Consider the following 25,071-nt stretch of genomic DNA (forward strand, 5'->3'; position numbering starts at 1 on the left):
TTCTCCATTTGGATTCTCAGTTCAGTGCACAGCTACTATGAATCAGGGAGGAGGGAGGCTAATAACTGCCCCTATCGTGGAACGTGTGAGGCACCCCAATCCCCAAATGGACTAATGTGAGATGTATACTTGGGCTAACGTTTTCAAGAGCCTCGAGTAACTTAGGCCACGTCTACGTGACCAGACCTGAGAACTGGGGGAGCGGGGCGGGGCAGGGCAAGGGGGCAGTTGCCCCAGGGCTCAACGATTCAAAGGGGCCCAGGGTTTCTGGCCATGGCTACTGGTGGCCAGCGCCCCAGGCCTTTTAAATGGTTTCTAGAACGCTGCTTAAGGTAAGTGGACTCCAGCCACGTTATTGACGTGGCCAGAGTTGCGTATCTTAAGCCAACCTGGCCTGCTCCTATTCAGACCCAGACTGCTGGTGTCAAGTTCACAGGTGAATTCCAGCTCTGCAGTTTCACCCTGCAGTCTTGTTTTGAAGTTTTTTTGCTCAAGCATGGCAGCTTTCAGGTCTGCTACTGAGCGTGCAGGGAGGCAGAAGTGCTCTTCATAAATTAAGATTACATAACAAATAACAGTGGTAGTCATTAAGGTGTCACAGGACTTTTTTTTTTTTTTTTTTTTTTTTTTTTGCTGAAACAGACTAACACAGGTACCCCTCTGAAATTTGTACACTGCGAGAGTATCCCCTACCTTCCAAAGGGTATCCCCTACCATCCTTAGTCTTTGGATAGGTTAATCTGTTACCAGTTTTATTAATGCAGTCTCACATGCGGAGGGAAAGGCTTTCATTGTTAATATTCTACTTTCCCAAGTGGTGATTATGCAATATACAAGCCGTTGCTGGGGCAATTTCTGGAGTCTGTTTTTGCTTACGCTTGTGCTTGATGACTGTTTCACTAGTGTGCTTATATGAAAAAGAACTCTACAAATCCTCTTTCCTCTGTTTTGGATGACAGAATAATTAGGGAGAGCGAAAAAAAAGCTGCCCCTCTGCATTTCGGCCAAGAAGGCGAAGAGTTTATTTTCCGAAAAAGAAAACATAAGGTAAGAATGTTTGATTTGTATTTAATCGACAGTGCCTGGCAGAGTGACTTGATGTTTCTTTGCCATGTAAGTGAAGTCCCTGGAAATAAATAGAACACAGCCTCTGCCATCAGGAATCTTTGCCTATGTCTACACGGGGATAAAAACCCACAGCTGGCCTGGATCTGCTGAGCCAGGCACACAGGGCGTGGGCTCTGGGGCTGAAAAACTGCGGTACAGGAGATCCTTGTGATTCGCAGAATCACTATTTGCAGTTCCCTTTCCTGCCACCACCTCGCCCCTCTCCCCTCTATTGCACCTAATCTACAGGCATGGGGGGGACACGGCCTCGGGGGGCCTGTTGTGGGGTGGCAGCAACAGTCAGCACTCCCCCCCCAACTCACTGCATGGGCCAGAAGCCATAGGAAAACAGAGCCCTCGCGGATTTCGCCACTCACCGCGGTGTCAGGAACATACTGTGGAGGGACATTCAGGCTCAAGGTGGAGAGTCCCAGAGCCTGGGTTCTTCTGAGCCCAGCTCAGCTGGCCCAAACCAGCCACAGCCATGCTGTGGGGCTTTTATCCCTGTGCAGACATGCCCGGTGAGTCTCAGATTCAAATTCTGCTTTGGGGTCAGCAGATGCCACTCCCCTATTTCGGTTTGGCCCTGAAATAATCACTGTCCCTTGGACTTATCTGTTCTAGAAATCATTGGCCATAAACAATGATTAGGACTTTACTGTTTACCTAAAAGTTGTTTACCTGATTATATAAAAATGAGGAAGATGGGAATATTACAGAACACACCGTAGCTGTATTGCTGGGAAATCGGTTCTTTGCTTGGGTCAGCGTACCTATTCACAGGCCTTTGTACTCGTTCTGTTTCACAGATACAGCACCTGACGCTGTACCTGTTCTTACAAAATACTTGGCTTTGCATTAGGCTCCCCAAAGCAATCTGCAACAGAGGGAGAGCAGTACAGAGGGAGAGCAGTAGATCATTTCTCTGACTCTAAAGGGCGAACTTTTGAAAAGGGCCGACATTCCTTTTCTGCACCCTGCTCGAGTGGCGAGATTTTCAAACTTTGCAAATCTGGCTGCTGCAGCTGGGTACCTACATGGGACCTGAGGTCTCAAAGCTAGCAGTGCTTTGCAGCATCTTACTGATACCAGATATACTAGTGCTGGTCATGGCCCAGTAGACACAATTCCATTCTGAAACAGACTTCGGATGGGGGAAGTGTCCATTTCTGTTTGTACGTGTAATCATCTTTGTGTGTGAACATTTGTACCACAATGATTCACATCCTTTTACATGTTTGTATAGGCTTTCTAGCGTCTCATCTGGGCAAGGGGGGGGGGGGCTGGCTCTGTGCTCCCAGAAGGGGTGGGGCCTTGGGAAGAAGGGGCGGGGCAGCCAGAGCACACCGCTGCCCACCCAGCTTTTAGAGTCACCCAAGCATGCAACACCTTGGGCAGTGATTTAAAGGGCTCGGGGCTCCAGCCACCGCCAGTGCCACAGTAGCAGCAATGGCGGACCCCAGGCCCCTTTAAATCACCGAACCACAGGGCCTGGGTGTGCAAGAATGTATATCCCAGCGAGTGTGCACAAGCGCACTAGAGACAAGCATTAACAGTTCCTTAGCACACATTGACGTCTCATTGCAAAGCAGGGTCCACAAAAGCTCCTGAGGAACTATGTGAGGACCTGCTGATGATGCTCTCTAACAGTTCCTTGGTGTGCTTTCATCTACCCTACTTCGAAACAGCGCTGCAGCGAAGCACTCTAAGAAACAGCTAGTTTGGGGGTAGATTTACACCGGGAACTAGGGATGTAAAATTTTGATTAATTGGCTAATGGAATAGTCAATGCAATTTGCTTTGACTATTGCATTAGTTGATAAGGGCGCCTTCGCCTTTGAAGTATAGCAACAGCCACACATCCCTACCAGGAACTCAATGTTTGAGTAGACTAGTCCTAAGAAAATTGCCACTCTTCTCTGCTGGGATAGACAGTTGCTTACTTTGCTAGAAGAGAAAGCGGGAGAACAAAGACTTTTGGAATCTGTGGGATGCCCTTTAAATCAGTCCTGTGTTTCTTGTCTGCATATCATCTGGAGAGTGGGGCGATTCTTTGTAAAATGGGAGAAAGGGAGTGTAAACAGGGTATTAAAAGTCTGGGAACCGTTGCAGGGCTCAGTTCTGCCACCCTTACGCCACCTCTAGCCGTGGTAAATCTATTCTTTTCTGTTGTAGGTGTACGGGGCATACAATGAAGAACTATGCTGTAGATAAAGGGACCACTTCAGTACCTAGTTTGCATATTGATAGCAGCAGAAAACAAACAGGTAAGATGCTTCTTGCCAATTAGCGTAGCACATACAAATCTGTCTGTAGGCCTGTATACACGGTTGGAAATTCGCAGATATTGGCAATACAGGAAAAAGTGTAGCACTGTATTGTTTTGTTCGGACAAACTTTGGAAATCACCCAATAATTAGCATCTCAGTAAGTGGAAAATGTTTAGCTATTGACTACAGACCATGTTAAAAAAAATAAAGTGCCCTTCCTTTGAGATTTGGCCATGTAGCTGCAGGCTCTGGGTTGTGCGAATACACCGTACTGCTAGGCTAGAGTCTTCTGTCAGGGAGTACTTGCTGGATTCCCTGGTGAGCAAAGAGTGCATTCTCAGCCATTTTCATTTCCTTTTTGGCCACTGGCTGCTCTGGGCTTCAAGGACCTTTGGCCCCCTGTGACCGGGCCCCTAGGTAGGGTTGCCAGATGGTTTCAACAAAAATGGTGGTCACACTTGACATGACATCACAATCGACATCACATCTGATTTAGAACATACCGGACAGTTCTGTTTTCTCATTTCTATTCTCTCCGTTTGTTTCCCGGACAGAAAGCTCAAATACTGGGCTGTCCAGTTCAAAACTGGACACCTGGCAGCCCTATCCCTGGGAGTAGGTGTACAGAGGAGGCTGCCCTCTTGTCCTCCTGTGTTCCTGGCCCAGGAACTCCAAGCCACTCCCTAATTCAGTGCTTAAGTTTGGCCTCAAGAGTCCAGATTCCCCTTAGTTGGAGTTTCCCAATAGATTCCCCTCTTTTTCCCAGAGAGGTAGGATGGGGAGCTTACGGTTCATACCGTAAGACGGCTGAATCTCACTCCTGTCTCCTTGCTAGTCAGCCCCAAACTGAGCCAGACTCCTTCCTTTTTCTCCCCCTTCCAGGCCTGGTACTGGTTGCAGGTAAAGGGGTGGGGCTAGCTGGGCCCAGAGGCTTTCTTTAACCCCTGGAATGCCTAGCCCTCAAATCCCCTCTTTAAGATGGCTCTTAGCCATCCTGCCAGGCCCAGACATTAACGAGTGCACAATGAGCACAGTGCATCATTTCTTAGGGAGAGCTTTTGAAAACGACAAAGGATCAGGTAGGTCTTTCTGAGAATCAACCCTTCTCCCAAAATTAAGTAACAGCTTTCTAGTTACTTCTGCAATGATTGATGCACTGCTTCTCATTATTGTCTTTTTAACAGAGTCAAGCCAAAAGCACCACAAGCTTCTGTTGAAATGTGAAGCCGAGGATTCTTCAATAAATGCGTCATCTACATCTGCAATCCAGGCCAGCAGTTCAGCTAAAGCGAATAAGCAAAGCAACATCACACTGGGGACACAAGTAAGACACCCTGGAGCAATGTTCCCTCTTAATTTTTAACATCCACGTGCAGAATAAAATTTTGTTATATGCACCAAGGCATGTGTGGATGTGTACCAGGAGAAACATGCTGCTGGCTGTGGGCACTCTGCTCATCAGCTGGGTGGCACCTGAATCTCTCCTGGGAGGCCACCCCAGTGCTCAGCTTACAGGGAACACTGCCCTGGAGTTGTTATTTAAGGACTGACAATCTGCTTGCACGTTACTCTCGTGTAAATGATTTGCATCCATTTTTGGTGACGCTTTCATTTTTTTTCCTACTCCCTTCTGCAGAAGCTGTTTGTACCATGGGTGCCATCTCCATAATTGGCAATGCATTAAGTTCAGTGCTGCAGTCTTTATGAGTAGAGCCTTAAGATTGGAAGCTGAAATGCACCATAGTCAAGAAAGTCATAATAATGGTTCCCACGGCTACAATAAGTGGTCCGCATCTGAGGCCAGCTCAGATGTGTCAGAACTCTGGTACACAGGGGCCCAGCTAGGGGAGCTTTCGCTCCCCTTTCCTTAGAGTGCTTGATCCCAGGGCATATTGAATGGTGTATTTAACGTGGAAGTAACAGCCCCAGATTGCTGGTACAGTGCATGCTCTAGGCTGTGTCTTTAACTCTTGCCAGATGCACCATATTGGCAGACATGGATGGGTACCTCCACACTGGCTTTCCATCACCACATGGGGTCTGCTGTGCACAAGGGAATCTTCATTTTCCATCCCCTTTATGCAACTTGACTTGGGGCCAGCCTTGGACTCACTGTACTGACAGCTATCAGCGGAAAGTGGGACCTTACTGTGAATCTTTACTTTTGAATGTCTTCATGTTTGTGTTTAAAGTCTTGACCCTAATGCGGATGTGCAGTGAAGCAGATGTACTGTGGGTTTGAATTCCTGGTGCTAGTGACTTCATGTTTGAAAAGCTTAATTTAAATTTGTGTTTCGCACCTAATTTGTTGTCGGAATTGCCTTTTGTATCCATAGAAAGCCTTTTGTGTCTTGCAGGCCAAGACAGGGGCTGGGCACACTTGCAGTCTTTCCTCTCAGAGAGCACATTTTCAAATCTTCGTTTAATAAATAGTTGACTTGGGCTCTTGATACAAGTGTGAAGTGCATCATTTGATCTCTCATGTATTTTTCAGCTGGAAGATGTGGCTGGGAAACAATTGCTGAATCACAGTCACCTGGAAGATGGTAAATGCTTCAGTCTTCAGTTTTCTTTCAGAACTTGGACTTTTAATTCTTTCCTAGATCAATGATAACCCTGGAATTCTTTCAAATTCGTCATGCTGCATTACCAAATCTAATATCGACACTGGAACAATTTACCACCAGTTGTGGATTCTCTGTTGCTGCCAGTTTTTAAATCCAGCCCCAGGTCTACACTAAAGGGGAAGGTCAAATCAAGATACGAAACTCCAACTATGTTAATTACATAGCTGGAGAAGACATACTTTGATCTGAGTTTCTTCACCATCTCCAGAGCAGGAGGCCAACTCCTCGGAGGAGCAGGAGTACTGGCCGCTGCTGGGGGCGAGGGGCTCTCTGAGTTCCATTTAGTGGGTCTTTATGAGCCTCACTAAATTGAACTCTGGAAGATCAACCGTGGCAGTGTCGATCTTCCTCAAAGTGAAAACATGGCCTCCGTTTTACTTTCCTGCCATTTATAAAACTTAGGGCAGGTATACACTATGGGGTTAAGTTGACCTAAGTTATGCAATTCATAACACTGCTGGAGTCAACATAGCTTAGGTCAACTTATTGCAGTGTCTATTAATTAAGAAATGCTCCCATTGACTTTTGTTTCTCGTTCCGGTGGAGTATCAGAGTCAACGGGAGAGTGATCTGCAATCGATTTAATGGGTCTTTATTAGACCCTCTAAATTGACCATGAGTGGATTGATTGCCACAGCACCAAACTTCTGATAGTGGAAACAAACCCCCAAACTATCACCCTGTCTTTAAAGTTCAGTGCAAATCAGTCTGTTAAGTATTTCTGAATTGTGCTTTTCTTATTAGCCTAGTAACAACATACAACCACCTGGCCATCTGACAGTCAATTAGTTTCACTGACTGGTAGAGGTCAGTTGGGAGTTCTTGAATCTTCTTGTTTTGCATCAGTCATCTGTAGGTTTTGCTCTGATTGTTCTGAGGCACAAACTATAGATGCTGACGGCTTCTGTTGAACTGACCACTGTTGGTCTTGATCACATATGATCTGGGCGTTGATTTTTTTATCTTTATGACTGCTGAAGTTGTCCATCCAATTGTGGTCACCAGGTTCTAGGCCCAACAGTTCTCTAAGTATCACCTGTTGTAAAAGTGTTCGGAAGGTGGTTTTTTACCTTTATTTGATTTGGTTAGTCTTTATATCTGACCGCTTTGGAGACAGATTCCTTTCCAGAGTTGAAATAGTTCTGCATTGTCTTCCAGTCAGGAATTGTGCTAGACCAGGAGTGGGCAATAACCTGGCAGGCCGACGGTGCTTTATTTACCTGCGCGTCCACAGGTGCAGCCACTTGCAGCTCCTGTTGGCTGTGGATCGTGGTTCGTGACCAGTGGGAGCTGTGGGAAGTGGTGGGATGGAGACACTTCAAAACCATTAGCACTGGATCTTGCAAAGTCCACTGAGGAATCCTAGAATGGGAAGGAACCTCGAGAAGTCATCAAGTGCAGCCCCCTTCTCTCCCAGCAGGACCAAGCGTGATCTAGACCAGTATTTCTCAACCTTTTTTTTTGCTCATGGTCCCCTTCTGAGCCTCGTTTACCTCTGTGGCCCCCCTCATAGCCGCTGTTAGTTGAAAAAAAAGGCACATAATTTACCTAATGTTCCGTTTTCTCCATGTGGCCCCCTAGAGGTAGGGCGTGGCTCTGGGGAGCCATATGGCCCATGGTTGAGAACCACTGATCTAGACAATCCCTGACAGGTGTTTGTCTAACCTGCCCTTCAATATCTCCAGGGATGGAGATTCCACAACCCCCTAGGCAATTTATTCCAATGTTTAACCACCCTGACAGTTGGAAGTTTTTCCAAATGTCCAACTTAAACCTCCCTTGCTGCAATTTAAGCCCAGAAACATGTGACTCTCTTTTAATGTGCACTGCATGAAAGTTGTTGGGAATTTTGGGGAGCAATGAATATCCCCAAAAGCACATGATTGCACATGATGGCAGCACATCCAAAAACGATGCTTCAGAGACATGGTGGAAACCCCATCGTTTGAGACATTAAATATGGGAATTTTCCAAGCACCGGGGAATATGTTGTAAGCAAGAGTCCTAACCTGGTCTGTGTGGAGAAGGGCTAGCTGAGATCTAATGGAACTTTTCCTCCTCTAATGTATGACTTCTTAAGATGTACAACATAAGGTACATTACATTCAAATGCCTACTTTTTTATGACTTCTTTTTCTGGGGACCTGTTCTTCATAGGAGGCTTCTAAGTGTGGAGTTGGAAAAACAGCTGCACATGAATGTTTTGTAGTTTTCACAGTTTTGACTCCTAATGTTACGGTTGCTTTTTGGCAGAATACAGATCTCTTGCATCGTCACCACATATGCGTTCATCCCTGCGCTCCCCAGAAAAGATAAGAGCTGGACTCTCAAGAGGAGGATTTCGGGTGACTTTTTCAGAAGACAATTCCTTAGCAGCCCCTCTTGAGAAGGACAGAATTGGAAAACCTAATTTCTATTACCCGAGCCAGGACATTTCTTCATCCCAGAGACTGCATTTGAGTGACACAAACAAAACGAGCCCATACAAGTTACACAGAGATACCGGTCTTGATAGTTACGACCACCTCTACCTTTCCTCCACCCCTCAGAACAAGGACTTTGTTCAGAGACCTCCCAAAGATAAGAAAAGTACAAATTTTAGAGATTACAATATAAGTCCTGGAAATGAAAGGAAGATAACTTCACTGTCCGCTAGCGATGACCTATTGACACAGCACACTGAGATGGACAGTAGCACTCGAGGCCTCGTAAAACTCAGTTCAGGTAAGAACATACTGACTTGTCTTCATGGTTTTTACTTTTGAGGGGGTCAGACTGTGTCGGCAAGTCGGGGTTCCTCCGATCCTGCAGCCCCGTAGCAGCAAGAACAGACTCCACCAGCCAGTAGAATAGAGAAAGTTTATTGCTTCTCCAGGATACAGCACAGCACAGCACAACACAGACGTGATGTGTCTACAGGAGCCTGGGCCAGGATGCCTCAGCCCCCCTTGAGATAGGGTGCCTGGGCCCCTGGATTCCAGCCCCCTCCTTAGTCTGTTTCCTTCATGGTTCCAACCCAAGACTGCCCCTTCCCCCCCAAATACTCACTTCCTTAGTTCCCTTGCTACCCTCAACAGGTCAGACTGGTTGGGTCTTTGTCTACGTGACCTAGGCAGCCCACCTGCTAGGCAGTGCTCTGGTCACTGACCAGTAGGGGTCACTCACAGCCCAAGCATAGCAACCAGCAAGGTATTAACACAACATCACACAGGGCATGGCAGGGAGAATTGTATTCATTGTCGCTTCTACTTTTGTGAGCCCTAAAGAAATTTTAGGCCCTTACTCACCTACAGATAAAACCAGGCTGTTTGCAGTGTTATAGCCAGGTTAGTCCAGGCGATGAGACACAAGGAGGAGGTCATCTTTTATTGGACCAGCTTTGTTGGTGGAAGGTACAAGTTTTCCAACGACACAGAGCTCTTCTTCAGTCTGGGAGAAGGAAGCAGCGATTGAATTCAATAGAAGTTGAGACGGATAGTTTAGTGCTGTAGGGCAGGGGAGATGGAGCAGGCAACAAGGGTTAGCTTGTTGTGTGACAGTTTCTCTGAAAACATCCACTCAATGTGCAGCAGATGTCAAACCAGCAAACAGAGCGGTAGGAATCATTAAGAAAGGGATTGTGAATAAGAGCATATCTTAATACCTCTTCCTAAATCCATGGAGTAGATTAGACAGATGTCTGTTAGGGATGTTCTAGATCAGTGTTTCTCAACCAGGGGTACGAGTACCCTTAGGGGTACTCTAGAGAAGTCTGGGGAGTACTTCAACACAACTGAAATTTGGAGGAAACTGAATTTTTGTATTAATTTTTATAACGTTTTATTATTTTTGTACTTTTTACACCCAAACATTTCATCGCCCGCCTGGCTACGATTAAGTTGTTTAAACAAGTGTGTTGCAATGATAGAAAAACGGTAGAAAAAATTGTGCATGTCTGAAAACTGTAGGGACTGGGGGTACTTCTAATTTTTTGTAAAGGGATACTTTATAAAAAAGGTTGAGAAACACTGATCTAGACGGTGCTTGGGAACTGGAGAGCAGGGAACTGGACTTGATGCTCTCTTGAGGGCCCTTGCAGTTCTAGCATTCTACGGCACGCGCACATCTTGAATACTGCATGGAGATGTGGTCACCTCATCTCAAAAAAGATATTTCAGAGTTGGAAAAAGTTCAGAAAAGGGCCACAGACATGATGAGGGAGATGGAAGGGCTGCCATATGAGGCGAGATTAGCAACATTGGGACTTTTCAGCTTGGAAAAGACACAACTAAGGAGGGATGACAGAGGTCTATACGATCATGACTGTTGTGGCAAAAATGAATAAAGAATACAACACGCAATCCTGTAGCACCTTAGAGACTAACAAACATGTATCGATAGTATCAAGAGCTTTCGTGGGCACACTCCTTTCAGGCAAAACGTCTGTGAAGGATGCATCACCCGAATTTTGCTTAAAATTGAATTCCTGTTTGTTTCATTAGATTATTTTGACCGTGTCAATATGCTGGTTCTGCAGTCATATTGCAGATACCTGGGAACGTGGCCGGTCTGGGCATAGTCACTCCACTTGGCCTCCATCTATCCAGCTCTCCAGCTGCTTCCCCGGACGCCCTTCCCAGAAACACCGTCCCTCAGTGTATTGGCGTGACGATGCAGTCGGGGTTCCCCTGACACTGCACCCCTGTAGCAGCAAGAACAGACTCCACCAGCCAGTAGAATAGCTTATTTATTGCTTCTCCAGGATACAACACAGCATAGACGTGCTATTGCTACAGGAGTCTGGGCCAGGATGTCTCCGACCCCTTGAGATAGGTCCCTGGATTCCAGCCCCCTCGGACTGGTTCCTTCATGATGCCAGCCCAAGACTGACCCTTCCCCCAAACACTCACTTCCCTAGTTCCCTCGCTGCCCCAACTCGTCTGACCAGTTGGGTCTTTGTCTACGTAACTTAGGCAACCCCCCTGCTGGGCCGTGCTCACAGGCAGAGGCCAGTAGGGGTCAGTCACAGCCCAAGCACCACAACCAGCAAGGTACTGACACTACATCACCACATGTGGGTGCGTCAGGGGGAATCACACCTCACAGTGTAGGGGGACCCCGGGTTACAAAGCAGACAGCACCCTCGCTATGCCACAATCGGGCTTGGGTTTTGTCTTATGTGAATGACCCCATGAGCGAGCCCTTTCTTTACTGCTCAGTGTACGTGAGTTACTGTGAGGAGGAGTGATAGAAATGTAGCCATGTTAGTCTGGTGTAGCTGAAACAAAATACAGGACTATGGAGCACTGTAAAGACTAACAAGATGGTTTATTAGGTGATGAGCTTTCCTGGGCCAGACCCACTTCCTCAGATGAAGTAATGGAAGAAAATTGTCACAACCATATATACCAAAGGATACAATTTTAAAAAATGAACACATATGAAAAGGACAAATCAAATTTCAGAACAGAAGGGGGAGGGGAGAGGTAAATGTCTGTGAGCTAATGATATTAGAGGTGATAATTGAGGAAGCTATCTTCGTAATGGGTAAGATAATTAGATTCTTTATTCAAACTCAGGTGTAAAGTGTCGAATTTAAGCATGAATAACAATTCAGAGGATTCTCTTTCAAGTGCAGTCTTAAAAGGCTTTTGAAGCAGGATGCAGGTAATCAAGTCATTGAGACAATGTCCTTTCTGGTTGAAATGGCAAGAAACTGTTTTTTCTTTGTGATCCTGTCTGATATCTGTTTTGTGGGCATTGATCCTTTGGAGAAGTGTCTGAGACGTTTGTCCAATGTACATAGCAGACGGACACTTTCGGCACATGATAGCATAGATTATATTTCTGGATGCGCAGGAATATGTGTTCTTGATCTTATAACTCACTTGGTTAGGCCCAATAATGGTATCAGCAGAGTGAATATGTGGACAAAGCTGGCAACGGGGTTTGTTGCAAGGGAAGGTACCAGGGTTGGTATTAGTGTGGTATGTCCTGTGGTTGTTGGTAAGAATCATCTTGAGGTTAGGTGGTTGTCTATAGGAGACTATGGGTCTGTCTCCCAGAGCCTCTTGGAGTTTAGTATCCTGTTCCAGTATAGGCTGTAGTTTATTGATAATGTGTTGGACAGGTTTAAGTTGGGGGCTGTAGGTGATGACAAGTGGTGTTCTATTGTTGGTTTTCTTGGGTCTGTCTTGAAGTAGATGGTTTCTAGGTATTCGTCTGGCTCTTTCAATTTGCTTTTTTATTTCTCCAGGTGGGTAGTTGAGGTTTATAAATGCTTGGTAGCAATCCTGAAGTTTCTGGTCTCTGTCAGTGGGATTAGAGCAGATGGATACAGCGGGGAGAGGAGGACAGAAATGGCTGAGAAGGTTAATGTGCATTCCTGTCTTTCTTCCCCTAGAGCTGAACATCAGCACACATCTAAGCAGTGACCCGGCTCTGTCGGCCACTCGCTTGTCTACATTCTCTACCAGCTTCAGCAATTTAACATCAAGGCATCGACCTCTGTCAGCGGAAGCATTGTGTGACCATTCACTGCCAGCCCCGGTGAGGAAAACGGTACCATCTGCGATGCCTTGGAAAGACAGAGACTCTGCCGCTAACAGGTGCTTGAGCCCTGCTAGAGCAGGGTATAAGCAAGGTGACAGACTGCATTCATCACTGTCCCCCCAGCCGTGCTTTCAGGAGTCAAAGAAGGAGGCAAGTATCTTACTCTTTAGCCTCTTTGCTGTAGAGAAATGCATTCGCTGTGAATGGAGATTGATATCGGCATTACATTAGGATATGCCAGGGAAAGGATCGAAAAGCTACCGTGTGGATACGTCTCTCTATGAATATGCTAAATAAATGCTAAATTGCAGAAAGCTCCTGATAATGGGGTATGAAAACAACGTGGAAAAAGGGTACTTTACCAAAACGGTATCCCAACCTGAGTAAGCGATAGATAATCCTCGGACGCTGGCTGACAGCACTTAATGTGGAGTCCAGGATCTTGTAGACGTGGGGGTCCAACCCTAGCAGGATTGGAATCGCATGAATATGAAACAGCCATGCTTAGGGATGGGGGTATTGTGCCCACTTTGCACCAGGCTAAGAGCGTAGGTTGGCCACCAAACTTTCCGGAGCGTTTGGGGATTATCACCCAGGAACATGCAGTAGGCTGGATGGCTCAGAGAGACTTTACGCCACAAGTCCCCCCGGTACGAGTAGAGGGAGAAGGCGGCAAGGTGACAAAAAAGGAGTGATTGTGACATCACGGCTGTCCAAAGCCTGCTGCTGCCCAGCACCTTGTGGTTTGTCCAGGCAGGTGGTTACATACGTAATGGAGAGCATGCAGAGTGCCACAGAAATGCACTGGGTACGAAGGGGTTCTTTTAGCTAGCGGATACGGGCACAACAAGAACCAGTGGCCGGCAGCTGACGCCAGACAAAGCCGAGTTAGAAATTAGGCACACATGGTGAACCACGAGGGTGGTTAACCGTTGGAACCCACGCCCAAGGGAGATGGTGGACTCTCCACCTTTTGCTGTCTCAGATCCAAGTGGGACGCCTTCGTGGAAGATCTCCTGTAGCCAAACCCAAGTTCTTGGGCTCAGCATGGGATACCTTGGTGAAAGGTAATGGCCAGACCAGATCGTCTATTTGTTCCTCCTGGCCTTACAACTTGGAATCAGAGCAGCACAAGTGGGGGCTTCGTGCCAGCATCAGATGCTAGCCCTGATTTCCCATTGTGTGCGCTTTGCGAATTGGCCTGTCTGCTCTCTCGTGTCCCCCTTAGAGCCACGTACCTTAGAACTGGGACCAAATTGCCACTGAGTTATACTAGTTTTACTTACATCTTTCCATCTGCTTCCATGCAATTATACCTGCGCATCACACTGCCACAAGGCAGTGCGGAATGTGCCCCTGAAAATTCTCTCACATGCTAAGAAACCACGCGGAGGATTTTTCAGTGAAACGAAATATAAAACCCTTGTTGGTAAAGCACGTGGATGACACCAATATGGCTTGGGCGATCATTCATGATAAGCAATCTGGGCATAGTCAAACCACATGGCTGTGTCTAGACTGGCCAGTTTTTCCAGAAAATCAGCTGCTTTTCCGGAAAAACTTGCCAGCTGTCTACAGTGGCCGCTTGAATTTCCGCAAAAGCACTGACTTCCTACTGTAAGAAATCAGAGCTTCTTGTGGAAATACTACGCTGCTCCCGTTCAGGCAAAAGTCCCTTTTGCACAAAGCTTTTGCGCAAAAGGGCCAGTGTAGACAGCTCAGATTTGTTTTCCACAAAAAAGCCCCGATCGTGAAAATGGCGATCGGGGCTTTTTTGCGGAAAAGCGCATCTAGATTGGCACGGACGCTTTTCTGCAAAAAGTGCTTTTGTGGAAAAGCGTCCATGCCAATCTAGATGCTCTGTTCCAAAAATGCTTTTAACGGAAAACTTTTCCGTTAAAAGCATTTCCGGAAAATCATGCCAATCTAGACGCAGCCCATATGATTTCATACAGCCAAACCCAAGGCCAGACAGGGAGGGGAAAAGGTAGCCCCCCAACCTGAAAATGTGACCTGTGTTCTGGAGAGCAATGACTCCGAAAAGGATGTAAGGGCAGAGAGCAACAGTCCATGAGCTCCTGGAACCATGCTGTGGCTAATGTGGTTCTTTGCTGTGTACAGAGAGAAATAGCAACAGGAGCAGGAAGATCATGTTAGCTCTGTGGAGGCACAAGTGAGACATTAGTGTGTGAAATCCCGGCTTTGTTGTCGGAAATGGCAAAACTACCCTTGACTTCAGTGGAGCTGGGATTTCATGGAGCGTCCGGTTCTAGTGTCCACCTTTTTAAAGGATGCTGAAAAATTGGAAAGGGATTAGAAGAACGGAGAGAATTCAAAGGTTGGAAATCCTAATGTAAGGAGCTGTATCTATGTAGTGTATGAAAGCAGGTGAGGAGCAGGATTACTTGGTTGTGATGTGTCAATTCCTTCCTGGGGAGAAAAGCAGGAGGTTTCTACCAATCTAGCAGAAAAAGGCATAACAAAAACCAATGGCTGCAAGTTAAACCAAGACAAAATTCAAGCTGGCAATAGACACACATTTTCAACAAGAGTCATTTGCCGTTGGAACAGCTTCCCAAAGATTGGGTGGCTGGTCCAGCGCTTGACGTCTTTCAAACAAGATCAGACGTCTTTCTGAAACTTGCACACTTGAGGTGAGGAATGAATTACAATGTGACATTCTCCTGCTTATGGTACGGGGCTACCTGGTGGCTCTAATCTCTTTCTTAGTACCCATTTTATTTGCTGTGTAACATGCAACTTTGAAAAGGTTTTATGCCCCTAGTACAAAGAGGATACATTTTCTTTCATTTTTAAAGCCCTGTGTTTGTGTGCACGCATCTTCATGCACACCCAGGAAGATTTTCCTGGCGTTGCTCAGGTCCTTAACTCAATTAATTTGGGGGGTTGGAAGAATAAAATGGAAATGTACATGCTTCATTTAAACCATTTTTCTGGGGTGTGGCGGGGGATGAAGGGTTCAGTATGCAGGCTGTGCCAAGGCCAGGTGAGAAGCACTTCTCCTTGGCCTCTGCAGCTCCAGCAGGCACAGCTGGAGGAGGGGGGCATGTCCCCTAGTTGGGGGGGCAGGTCCAGGTTCATCTGCCCCTCTGTCAGAGTGAGGAATGCAGCAAATCAGGCACTTTCTCCTCACTCCCTGGCAAAGGGGAACAGCCAGCAATGTCCCACTACGAATTGTGGGGGGAGCTTCCACCCTGTCTGCCTAAAGTGAGCCTGGCGGGTGGGAAGCTCCGGACTGGGGCAGTCCCGGATGGGTGGGGGCATGCCTCCAGCCAGCCCCTTTCACCTGGTGATTCTTTCTCTTTTCTATAGGACTTTATGAGAAGCAATCCTATTCTAGGCACATTCTGTTTTCCTGGCACCACCAAACCCTTATGTTGCTTTAAGTTATGATAAGATATGTACTGAATGCGGTGGTCCTAGCTCTTACCGTTTAAGAGGAGTGCTTGGACAGGCAAACAGACAAACTCTTAAATATAGTCGCTGGCCTTTACAAAAGGAACCTCACACAACTGTGCATGCAAATTCAGGTGGCCCTAGCTTGCATTGCCATACAAATCCCGTGCTCCTTCCCTGTTGCAGATCTACCTGGTGCAGGCATGTAAGTTAGGTGCTTTAAACCTGTCGCATAATTTATCTGGAAAAATGAACCATTGGTGCTGCCTTTTTCACCATAGGCTGCCCAAAGTGACGTGAGCAACAATCCAAGTTTCACAGAAAGGCAAAGTCCCAAAAGGACGGAGACGACGTCACGTATTGCAGTTGTTCTAAAGCAGCTCCTGGAGCTCGTAGATTGTTACTGGGATGGAGCAGGCTCTCTCCTCCTCAACAAGAATTTTCTTGGCAAGTTGTTTCATTTGCTGGGAATGAACTGGCTACGTCTGCTTTTGTTTCTAGCCTCCCGGGAGACCTGAAATTCGTCAGCTTAAACTTCCACCTGCTTTTTTCCCCACTTGCCATTTGGATGGGAAGATATTCTAAGGCCGTGCCTGTACTTATCCAGAGATCGACCTTCTGGGGCTCTATTTAGCGGGGCTAGTACAGACCTGATCAATAAAAGCTGACAGTGCCCCCATTGGCCGGGTACTCCACAGGATCACAAGGCGTAAGGGAAAATCAATGGGCAAGTTTCTCCCCTCAACCTCTGTGACGGCGCGTTGGGGGTCCCCCGTCTCCTGCACCCCGAAATGGCATGAACAGACTTCACCAGCCAGTAGAATGGAGGTTGTTTATTGTTCCTCCAGCACAGCGCAGCACAGATGTAATCTGGTTACAGGAACTGGGGCTAAGAGGCCTCAGTGCCCCCCTTGAGATAGGGGAGTCCCAGCCCCCCTCCCCAGCTCCTTCTTCCCTGCCTTCCAGCCAGGAACTAACCAACTCTCCTCCAGCCCTGCCCCCCAGCCAGGGCAGCATCCACCTTCCTTTGTTCCTCTCCATGGGGGGTGTCTGGTTCAACAAGTTTGGCATTACCTTTGCATAGTGAGGTTTTCCCTGCTGGGTCTTGCTCCAGACAGCAGGGGTCACCACAGCCCAGCAAGTACCCCCACTACGTCACACCCTCCCGCAAGGGGGAGGTATGTGGATTGAAGATACCTTGACTCCAGCTAGGCCATTCTCAGAGCTGGAGTTGCGTAACTTAGTCAACTTTCTTCCGAAATGCAGACCTGGCCTAACGCTGTGTCATTTGCTTGGTGCAGTTTCTTGTACAAAGGGTCACTTTTCCAGCAGCCCCGTCCTCTTACAAAGCAGCAGCTCCCCATTATGTTCTGGGGAATTCTTTTTAAGACAGGAACATTTTTCACATATTGTGACGCAGTGGTGTGGTTTTCGCTGATGCACTGTAGAAAAACACATTAAAATTAGCTGTGATAAATCTAGGGCTAGATTCACAAAAGGACCTACCAGCAGTTGCCCCTGGGCATCACGCTAGAGGGGTGCCAATTTAGCAGCAGAGGGAAGGACAGCGCTAGGAGTCCTAGGACCCCGCAGGTGCCCCGGAGGGAAGGACAGCACTAGGACCCCCCGGGTGCCAGCCGTTTCTACACCTACATGAAATTGAAACTGAGCCTGAAGTGCCCGGCGGGGGCGGTGGTTCAGGCTGAGCATGCACAGAACTATAACCCCCACAATCCCCTTCAACAGTGTGCCCTTGGAGCCAAGACGGCTAGCCACATATTGGGGCGTATTAGCAGGAGCATTGTCAGCAGATCTAGAGAAATGAGTATTCCTCTATTCAGCACTGGTGAGACCACAGCTGGAGCGCTGCGCCCCATTCTGGGCTCCACGTTACAGAACAGAGGTGGACAAATTGGAGAGAGTCCAGCGGAGGGCACTGAAAATGAGTAATGGGCTGTAGCACATGACTTACGAGGCGAAGCTTAGGGAACTGGGTTTATTTAGTCTATAGAAGAGAAGAATGGGGGTGAGGTTGAAAGCAGCCTTTATCTCCCTACAGGGGGTTCCAGAGAGGCTGGTCTCAGTGGGGGCAGATGGCAGAACAAGGAGCAATGGGCTCAAGTTGCAGTGGGGCAGGTCTAGGTTGGATCTTAGGAAAAAACTATTTCCCTAGGTGGGTGGGGAAGCGCTGGGCTGGGTCCCTAGGGAGGGGGTGGAATCTCCATCCCAAGAGGTGTTTCAGTCCTGGCTTGACAAAGCCCTGGCTGGGCTGATTGAGTTGGGCTGGCCCTGCTTTGGGCAGCGGGCTGGACTTGATGCCTCCTGAGGTCTCTGCCAGCCCTGATGTATATATGATACCGGAAAATGTCCATAATTAGAGCTAGTCGGCAATTTCTCAACTACGCATTTTTCTATCACAAAATTGCCATTAATTTGTTCATTTTGTTTCCAGTTTGTCAAAATGGAACATTGACGTTTTCTAAATGAACAGTTCTAGGGCTGGTTCAAAATGAGTTCTGGTTTCAAAATACTTAAGATCTGAGATGTCCGTAATTCCTAGTAAAACTCATGTTCAGATAAGAGTGGCTGAAGTATTGAAACAAACAGGAAACAAGTTAGAGGCAAGGGGGGTATTTTCGGTCTGAACATTTTCAAGATTGACTTTTCAGCCTGATTTTCCTGCTGTGAAGCAAGATGAAAAGTCAAAATGTCCTCGTATGGGAAAAGCCATTTCCCACCCACTGCTGTTGATACTGTCACTAAGCATGAAACAAATGCTCTGTTTTTTAGACTCTGCTTTTCCAACCTACTTGTTTTTCTGTAGCTCCAGCCCAAGATTTGCTTTTGTATCTGATGTCCTCTACCCCTCCGCAGAAGGAAGTTCACTTACCAGGCGGGGACAGCCCGTCAGTCTTAGCTGAAAATGCTCCCAGACCTCAAAGGAGCCCGCTGAAGTATGCTGAGCAGTATAACAGAGTGGACGTGGCATTGGTATGTCGTTTCCTTTCCTTCCTATGTGTTCGGGAAACAATGGGATGAACTTTTCAGTAAGGAAAACTTCCTTGTAGCATAAAAGTCCTAAACAGATCATTGCGACAGCTGATTGCAGAGAGGTGTAAATCACACACAGATTGTCTGTTGTCTGCATTCAAGCGGGATTTGTATTCCCACTGGACTGTAGATCAGACTACACCGCCTAGGAGGCATCCGTACAGCAGGACATCAAATGAGAGCCTCGTTTTTAGTGACAATGATCCATCTTAGATGCAGGAGTGAAAGTAACTTACGTTTCTTACAGGTGCTTTGTTGCACACACACATCCCGGGGGGGGGGGGGGGGGGGACTCAGGGCTGAGAGATAAGGGGGCTGCAATATGATAATTAAGTGTGGAGTGGAGTGTGGGAAGTCAGGGCAGGCACCTGGGGATGTGGGGGGATATCAGGAGTCAATAGTAGGCGGTATTAGGGGCTCGGGGCTAGGGGTGTGTAGGGTGCATACAGGAGTCCAAGTTGGGGGCATGAGGAGGAAGGGGCTCGTGGTGGGAGGCTGGGGACGTGGGGGCTGAGAGGGAGATGTGGGGGTGCAGGATTCAGGACAAGAGGCTGGGAGGGGGGGTCCAGGGACCAATTCAGTTGGAGAACTGCAGCTGCACATACCGGTCCCTGCGTGTTGCTTTTCACCTCCTTCCTCTCAGTCCCGGCTGCACAGGGCAGAGCAGAGGAGGAACGCAGCAGGCTCTGCACTTTCCTGCCTCCCTCCCTGAGAGTCACAGGAAGCAGGAAAAGCAACACACAGGAATGGGTATGTGTGGCTGCACTGCCTCTCCTGTCACCAAGTGCCCCAGCTAGTCGGCTTCTTGCCGGAGCACTGCTCTGGGGCGCGCCGCCTTGCTTTCACCTCCGCAGTGTGAGGTGTTTGGGAAAGGGACATGGCCAGATTATAAAATCATCCCTGATCTATCACTAGCAGCGTTTCAGGGGAACATTTTCAAGGGCCTAGCCGGCAGTGGGAGCTGCAAGCTTAGCTTCCTTTCATGCCCTGGGAAATCTTCCCCCAGATTATTAAAAGTGAAAGGATTCCAAATAACGCCTCGTGTATGCGGGTTTCTCGGGGGCTGCGCTTCATGCGTTCTGACCAGTGAAACCAGAAGAGTCGCTTTGCCCTTGGCGTTGTGACAGCTTCATTTTCTGCTTCTTTTGCCACAATGTCAGTAACAGCCATCGCTTTGCCTGGCAATTTTCCCCTCAGCGCCAGACCGCAGCCCTTTGAGGAAGTTAACACCTTGTCACAGGCGAGGTTTTGTAACAGCCCCAAATCACAGCTCAGGACTGGACTTCCTAACGCCCCACGCTCCGGCTGCGAGACCACCTGGGGTCTGGCGATGCTGTGGTCTCCGGTTGCAGCCTCTGCGGGGGAAATAATGCAATCCAAAATTAAAAGCTTGTTGTTAATTAAACCCTTTAAATATATTGGAAACCGCTTCTGTTTAAGCCCGGTTCCTTACAAACTCCCACCACTGCTTTCCATGGTTTGTATGCGGTTGGTTTTTAAGATTTGGGAGGTAGGGGGTGTTGGAATTGGCTAAACTACCCACAGTCTCGGTGACTGAGTGGAGCCATTTTTCTTTCCTAACGAATGTTTAGGTGGGTGAGGTGTACTGGCTCTGGGGGAAAAGCAAAGCCCCCGTTTGCATTAATCACAGCACAAAGGCCAAACGGCCAAACCAGAGGGAAAACTCCTAGTAACTTCCGAGGCCATTGGATCAGACTCTGTAGGATGATAATTCTCCTCACCTGTTTTGATTTTTCACCCTTTTTTGTTTTGTCGAATTCCGGGCTGTGTGAAGCAGCAGCCAGCCAAGGGGCAAGACGACAGCCACGCACCATCTTCCCAGCTACAGGAACTGGATTACGCTGCTACTTCTAATTATTGCTTTAGTGGGAACCGCTCACTCACGTACGGTAGGCTGGCAAGGCTTAGCTTTAGTTTACTGCAGGCCCTAGGCTTGTGACTGAATTACTCTTGTTTTCTGCTCACCAGCAAGCGCAGTTATTGCAGATCAGAAGAATTAGAAACAAGTCCAAGTATTCTGTTCAGCAGCTGCTCAAAACACTAACTGCTGAGAAATGAAGGCTCAGTTTTCAGCCAGAAAAACTCTGACCGTGGTGTTGTGATGGTACAGGGCATCCCCGCTATACATCACCCCGCTAGCCATATGTTCCACACTACAGTCGTTGACGCTTGTGGGAACTGATGCATTATAAGTCCTCCCATTCCCTGCTCTTCAGTCGCTCATAAAAAACCCCAATTTGCACAAAGGGAAGTCAGCCATGGGAAGAACATTTCCCGCTTTAAGTTGTTTCGCTACAAGTCCAAGTTTTTTGGAGTGTGTCCTGGACTTACAGTGAGGACGGCCTGTACCCAGGCCTGCGAGTCACTGTTACCTCTCTGCCTGTAGCCTGAAGTGGTAACTGGGCTCCTTTCAGCCTCTCATGCCCGTTCCTCTGGGCTATGCCAGCCCTGGCTTTATCTTGCATGTTAACAAGAGAGGCACTCCAGTCCCTGAGAACTCTTGAAACATTCCCCTCTGAGAACCAGCCTCTGCCGCTGGCTACTCACAGAAATCCCAGTTCTGCTCCCAAGGACGCACGTTACTCGTTTTACCTGCAATCACTGCTCCTGCCACAGAGCCCTCGTACGAAAGGAAAAGGAAAGCGAGAAAGATTCAGCTCCAAATAAGAACAGGCTGGAAATGGTCACGGACAAACCAGCACCATAAAAGGTGAACCAGGGGCTGCGCTTTATTAGCAGTTACCTTTCCTCCCTCGTAGCGGAGGTTTCTCCAGGGCCCAAGTCCCCCTCACACCTGCTGGCCCATGGGGAGGCGCTAACCGGGAGAGAAAGGAGGCGTTTGCGCTAGCTTTAGCTGCGAGGTAGCTGTATTTATCGGGCGAGCTTGAGCGCCCTCTGCTGTCTCACATCCTGCAGGTCCAAAGGGCTGAGCCGCCCAGACCCTGCTGCATTTCCCTGCCGCCTGTGGACGTTGTTGGACTTCCCCATCTTTGCTCCTGCAGCGCTCTCAGTCCGTGCAGATGGTACCCATCTATTGGTAGAAAAGTCCGGTGTGAGTTAGAGATGTACAATCCTGTTTAATTGGTTAACAGGTTAAACACAGTTAACTGTTTGACCAATTAAAGAAGGTGGATGGGGGGGGGGGTGTTGCTCCGGTCCAGCTGGGGTGCCCCCCCCCAGTTACCCGCTGCTGGGCTGCAGCAGTCCCACATTGCCTCGTCTGCAATGGGCCCCCCCCGTGCATGGCAGGTGTGGAGCTGCTCCAGCCCCTGCCAGTTAACCTGCCATGAAGGGCGAGGCTTACCAGTTAACCATTCCCATCCCTAGTGTGAGTGGGGGCTGGCATCAGTCTGGGACCAGGCCCTGGAGGTCCGTCATGCTCTCCTGGTTTCAAGTCCTGCCACTCTCACAGCAAGGCTATGCTGGAGTGACCCTCACCGCAGCTGCGTAAGCGCTTGGGGGAGGCCCAGGAGTGTGGCAAGTGAGGCAGTTGTGTGGGCTTTACGCCCCATTGCAAAACAGAGAGAGAGAGAGAGCGAGAGCGAGCCAGCCGCTCTTGCAATCAGTGCTACAGCCTCCATCAGAGCCCTCGGCGTGGGGCCGGGTACAAAGCACCTGGCAGTCAGTAGCACACCTCGGGCACTATGGCTATCAAGGGGCAGAGCAGTGTGCCCGTACCCAAGCAGAGGTGCAGAAATCGGATTCAGGTCTGGAGTCTTCAAAGGACTCCAAGCGACTGAGCTCTTCTAAAGGCTCGTGTGACGGTGTGCTGGGGGTCCCCCGTCTCCTGCACCCCGAAATGGCACAAACAGACTGCACCAGCCAGTGGAATTGAGGGTGGTTTATTGCTCCTCCAGCACAGCGCAGCACAGATGTAGTCTGGTTACAGGAACTGGGCTAGGATGCCTCAGGCCCCCTTGAGATGGGGGAGACTGGGCCCCTAAACTCCAGCCCCTTCCCCTAGGCTCTCCTCCATGCTCTCCAGATAGGAACTCACTAACCCTCTCCAAGCCCTGCCCCCCAGCCAGGGCAGCATCCACCTTCCTTTGTTCCTCTCCATGGGGGGTGTCTGGCCACTGGTTCAACAAGTTTGGCATTACCTCTGCCTAGTGAGGCTTTCCCTGCTGGGTCTTGCTCCAGACAGCAGGGGTCACCACAGCCCAGCAAGTACCCCCACTACGTCACAGCTCGGAAGGGCCTTCAAAGAGGAATCACGCCCCCGAATCTGTTGTGGGCCTGCCAGCTCTGCTCCCAAAGCACCTTCATGGGCATCTCCTCGTGCCATGGAGCCACAGAACGCCTGCCTGGAATCCTCTACTCCTGAAGTGCTTGACCCGCACTCACAGTCCAAGAGGCTTGCCTGGCCTTGGTGCTCAGGGCCTTGCATCTGGCGCCTCGCAAGCATTATGAGTCTTGCAAAGTTCAGAGCTTTCTGGAGATACCTTACTTGTTATCCCTTAGCAACAAATGCCCCGTGTTCAGTGTGGTGAGTTTCTCAGGTCTCAGAGCTGCTTGCACAGAACAGGAGTCTGTTTGCCATGGGGACTCTGTCACAGGCGTCTAATGTCGATTAGTAGTGGATAGGGATATCAAATCCCGTTTAATTAATTAACTGATTAAATATTAAGTTTATATCATTACTACTGATGCTCATCACACACTGTAAAATGCATGCTCTGGCAATAGTGCGCTGTAGTTTGCTGAGCCCAGCTCACTATCGTTCTTTTAGGTGAGTTGCTACAGAAGAACGAGCAGCTGAAAGTCCAAGTGGAGAACTTAACGCTGGAATTAAAACAACTTAAGAAACTGCAGGAGACTGTGAATCTTCTACAGGACAGCCAGAGGTACGATGGACAGCGAGACGTTTCACACACGCACAGGTCGACAGTAGGAAACGTAGAATTACATTGCTCTGGATGTGAAAAATCCACACTCCTGATTGACTCAGTGGAACTGACCAAACCACCTGTGTAGACAGTCCAATGGCAATGGGAGGGCTTCTCCTGTTGCCATAGCTACCACCTCAGGGAGGCAGAGTACCTGCGAGCTGATGGAGAAGCCCTCCCGTCGGCAGTAGCCTCAGTAGAGACTGGCCCAGAGACGTTCAGAAAAAGAGCCTCTGGCCTAAGTTTCAAAGGTCCTGATCCCACGTAACTCATGGAAATCGGTGAGAGCAAAGTGTGCTCCACCCCTCTGTAGCTCAGTCTACCCATCAGTGCCCTGGGGTGGGGGAACAATAATTCTGACTCGTTAAAAGGAATCAGGTTTTAGACTCATCATCTCCTCTAAGGAAGGTACTGAACGGTGGTTGTCACACAAGTACAAGACCAGGGTTAGGTGTGAACAGACTCCTTTGGAGAATCTAGCCCCGTGCGTTCTAAGGGCGGTTCATCTGTTCTCCATCAGGCCAGGAGGTTATTGTGTACAGTGTAACCTTTTACGGATGTGCTTGTAGCTGTCCATCACACGTTACTCCTGTCTGTAACAAGTTTATAACATCAATTGTTTTCGCCCCCGATAAACTAATTATAAATGGAACTTAATGTGAAATGTGATTGGGGTTATAATTGATTTGAAATAGACACACGTGGCCTACACACTTAATGTTTTGTTTGCTATGAATTGGAAGACATGGAAGCGAGGTGAAATGCATTCCCCAAAATGAAATATACTACAGTTCATTAGGATGAATGCATGGTTATGAGGGGCCTAGGGCTTGTGGGAGGGAAGGGCCTAAGTATGAATTCCATATTGCAAATTACAAAGTCTCCGAATTATAACCACCTGTTCCCCATCTTGCCCAGGTCTTTAGTGTCCACAAACAACTTCCTGCTGCAACAGCTTAACAAAGAGCACACTCCTAATTCGGGGAAAACAACACTTCCTGCTGAGAAACTCAGCATTCGGGAGCGATCACTGTTGGAAAGAATTCCTCCTGGCTCAGCAGCCCATGACTATGGTCAGTATTGTCATGCAGGGCAATTAAACAATTGTCCCCTCTAACGGAAAGAAGTGACTCCCGCAGTGTTAACGTTCTACGGATTATG

At 48.3% G+C, this 25,071-nt stretch overlaps 1 protein-coding gene across 1 annotated transcript; it reads left to right on the forward strand.

Annotated features, from left to right (window-relative positions):
* Positions 1 to 839: 839 nt before the first annotated feature.
* On the forward strand, positions 840 to 25,027 carry LRRC36 (leucine rich repeat containing 36). The gene is given in 12 exon segments (XM_075940581.1): positions 840 to 1,004; positions 1,006 to 1,047; positions 3,283 to 3,374; positions 4,562 to 4,701; positions 5,872 to 5,923; positions 8,258 to 8,728; positions 12,387 to 12,685; positions 16,234 to 16,399; positions 18,777 to 18,943; positions 20,799 to 20,913; positions 23,754 to 23,868; positions 24,829 to 25,027. Coding segments are annotated over 12 exon segments (1,950 nt in total). The 5' UTR covers positions 840 to 912.
* Positions 25,028 to 25,071: the final 44 nt, after the last annotated feature.

The sequence above is a fragment of the Pelodiscus sinensis genome, chromosome 12 (genome assembly GCF_049634645.1).
Source record: "Pelodiscus sinensis isolate JC-2024 chromosome 12, ASM4963464v1, whole genome shotgun sequence".
Taxonomy (NCBI): domain Eukaryota; kingdom Metazoa; phylum Chordata; order Testudines; family Trionychidae; genus Pelodiscus; species Pelodiscus sinensis.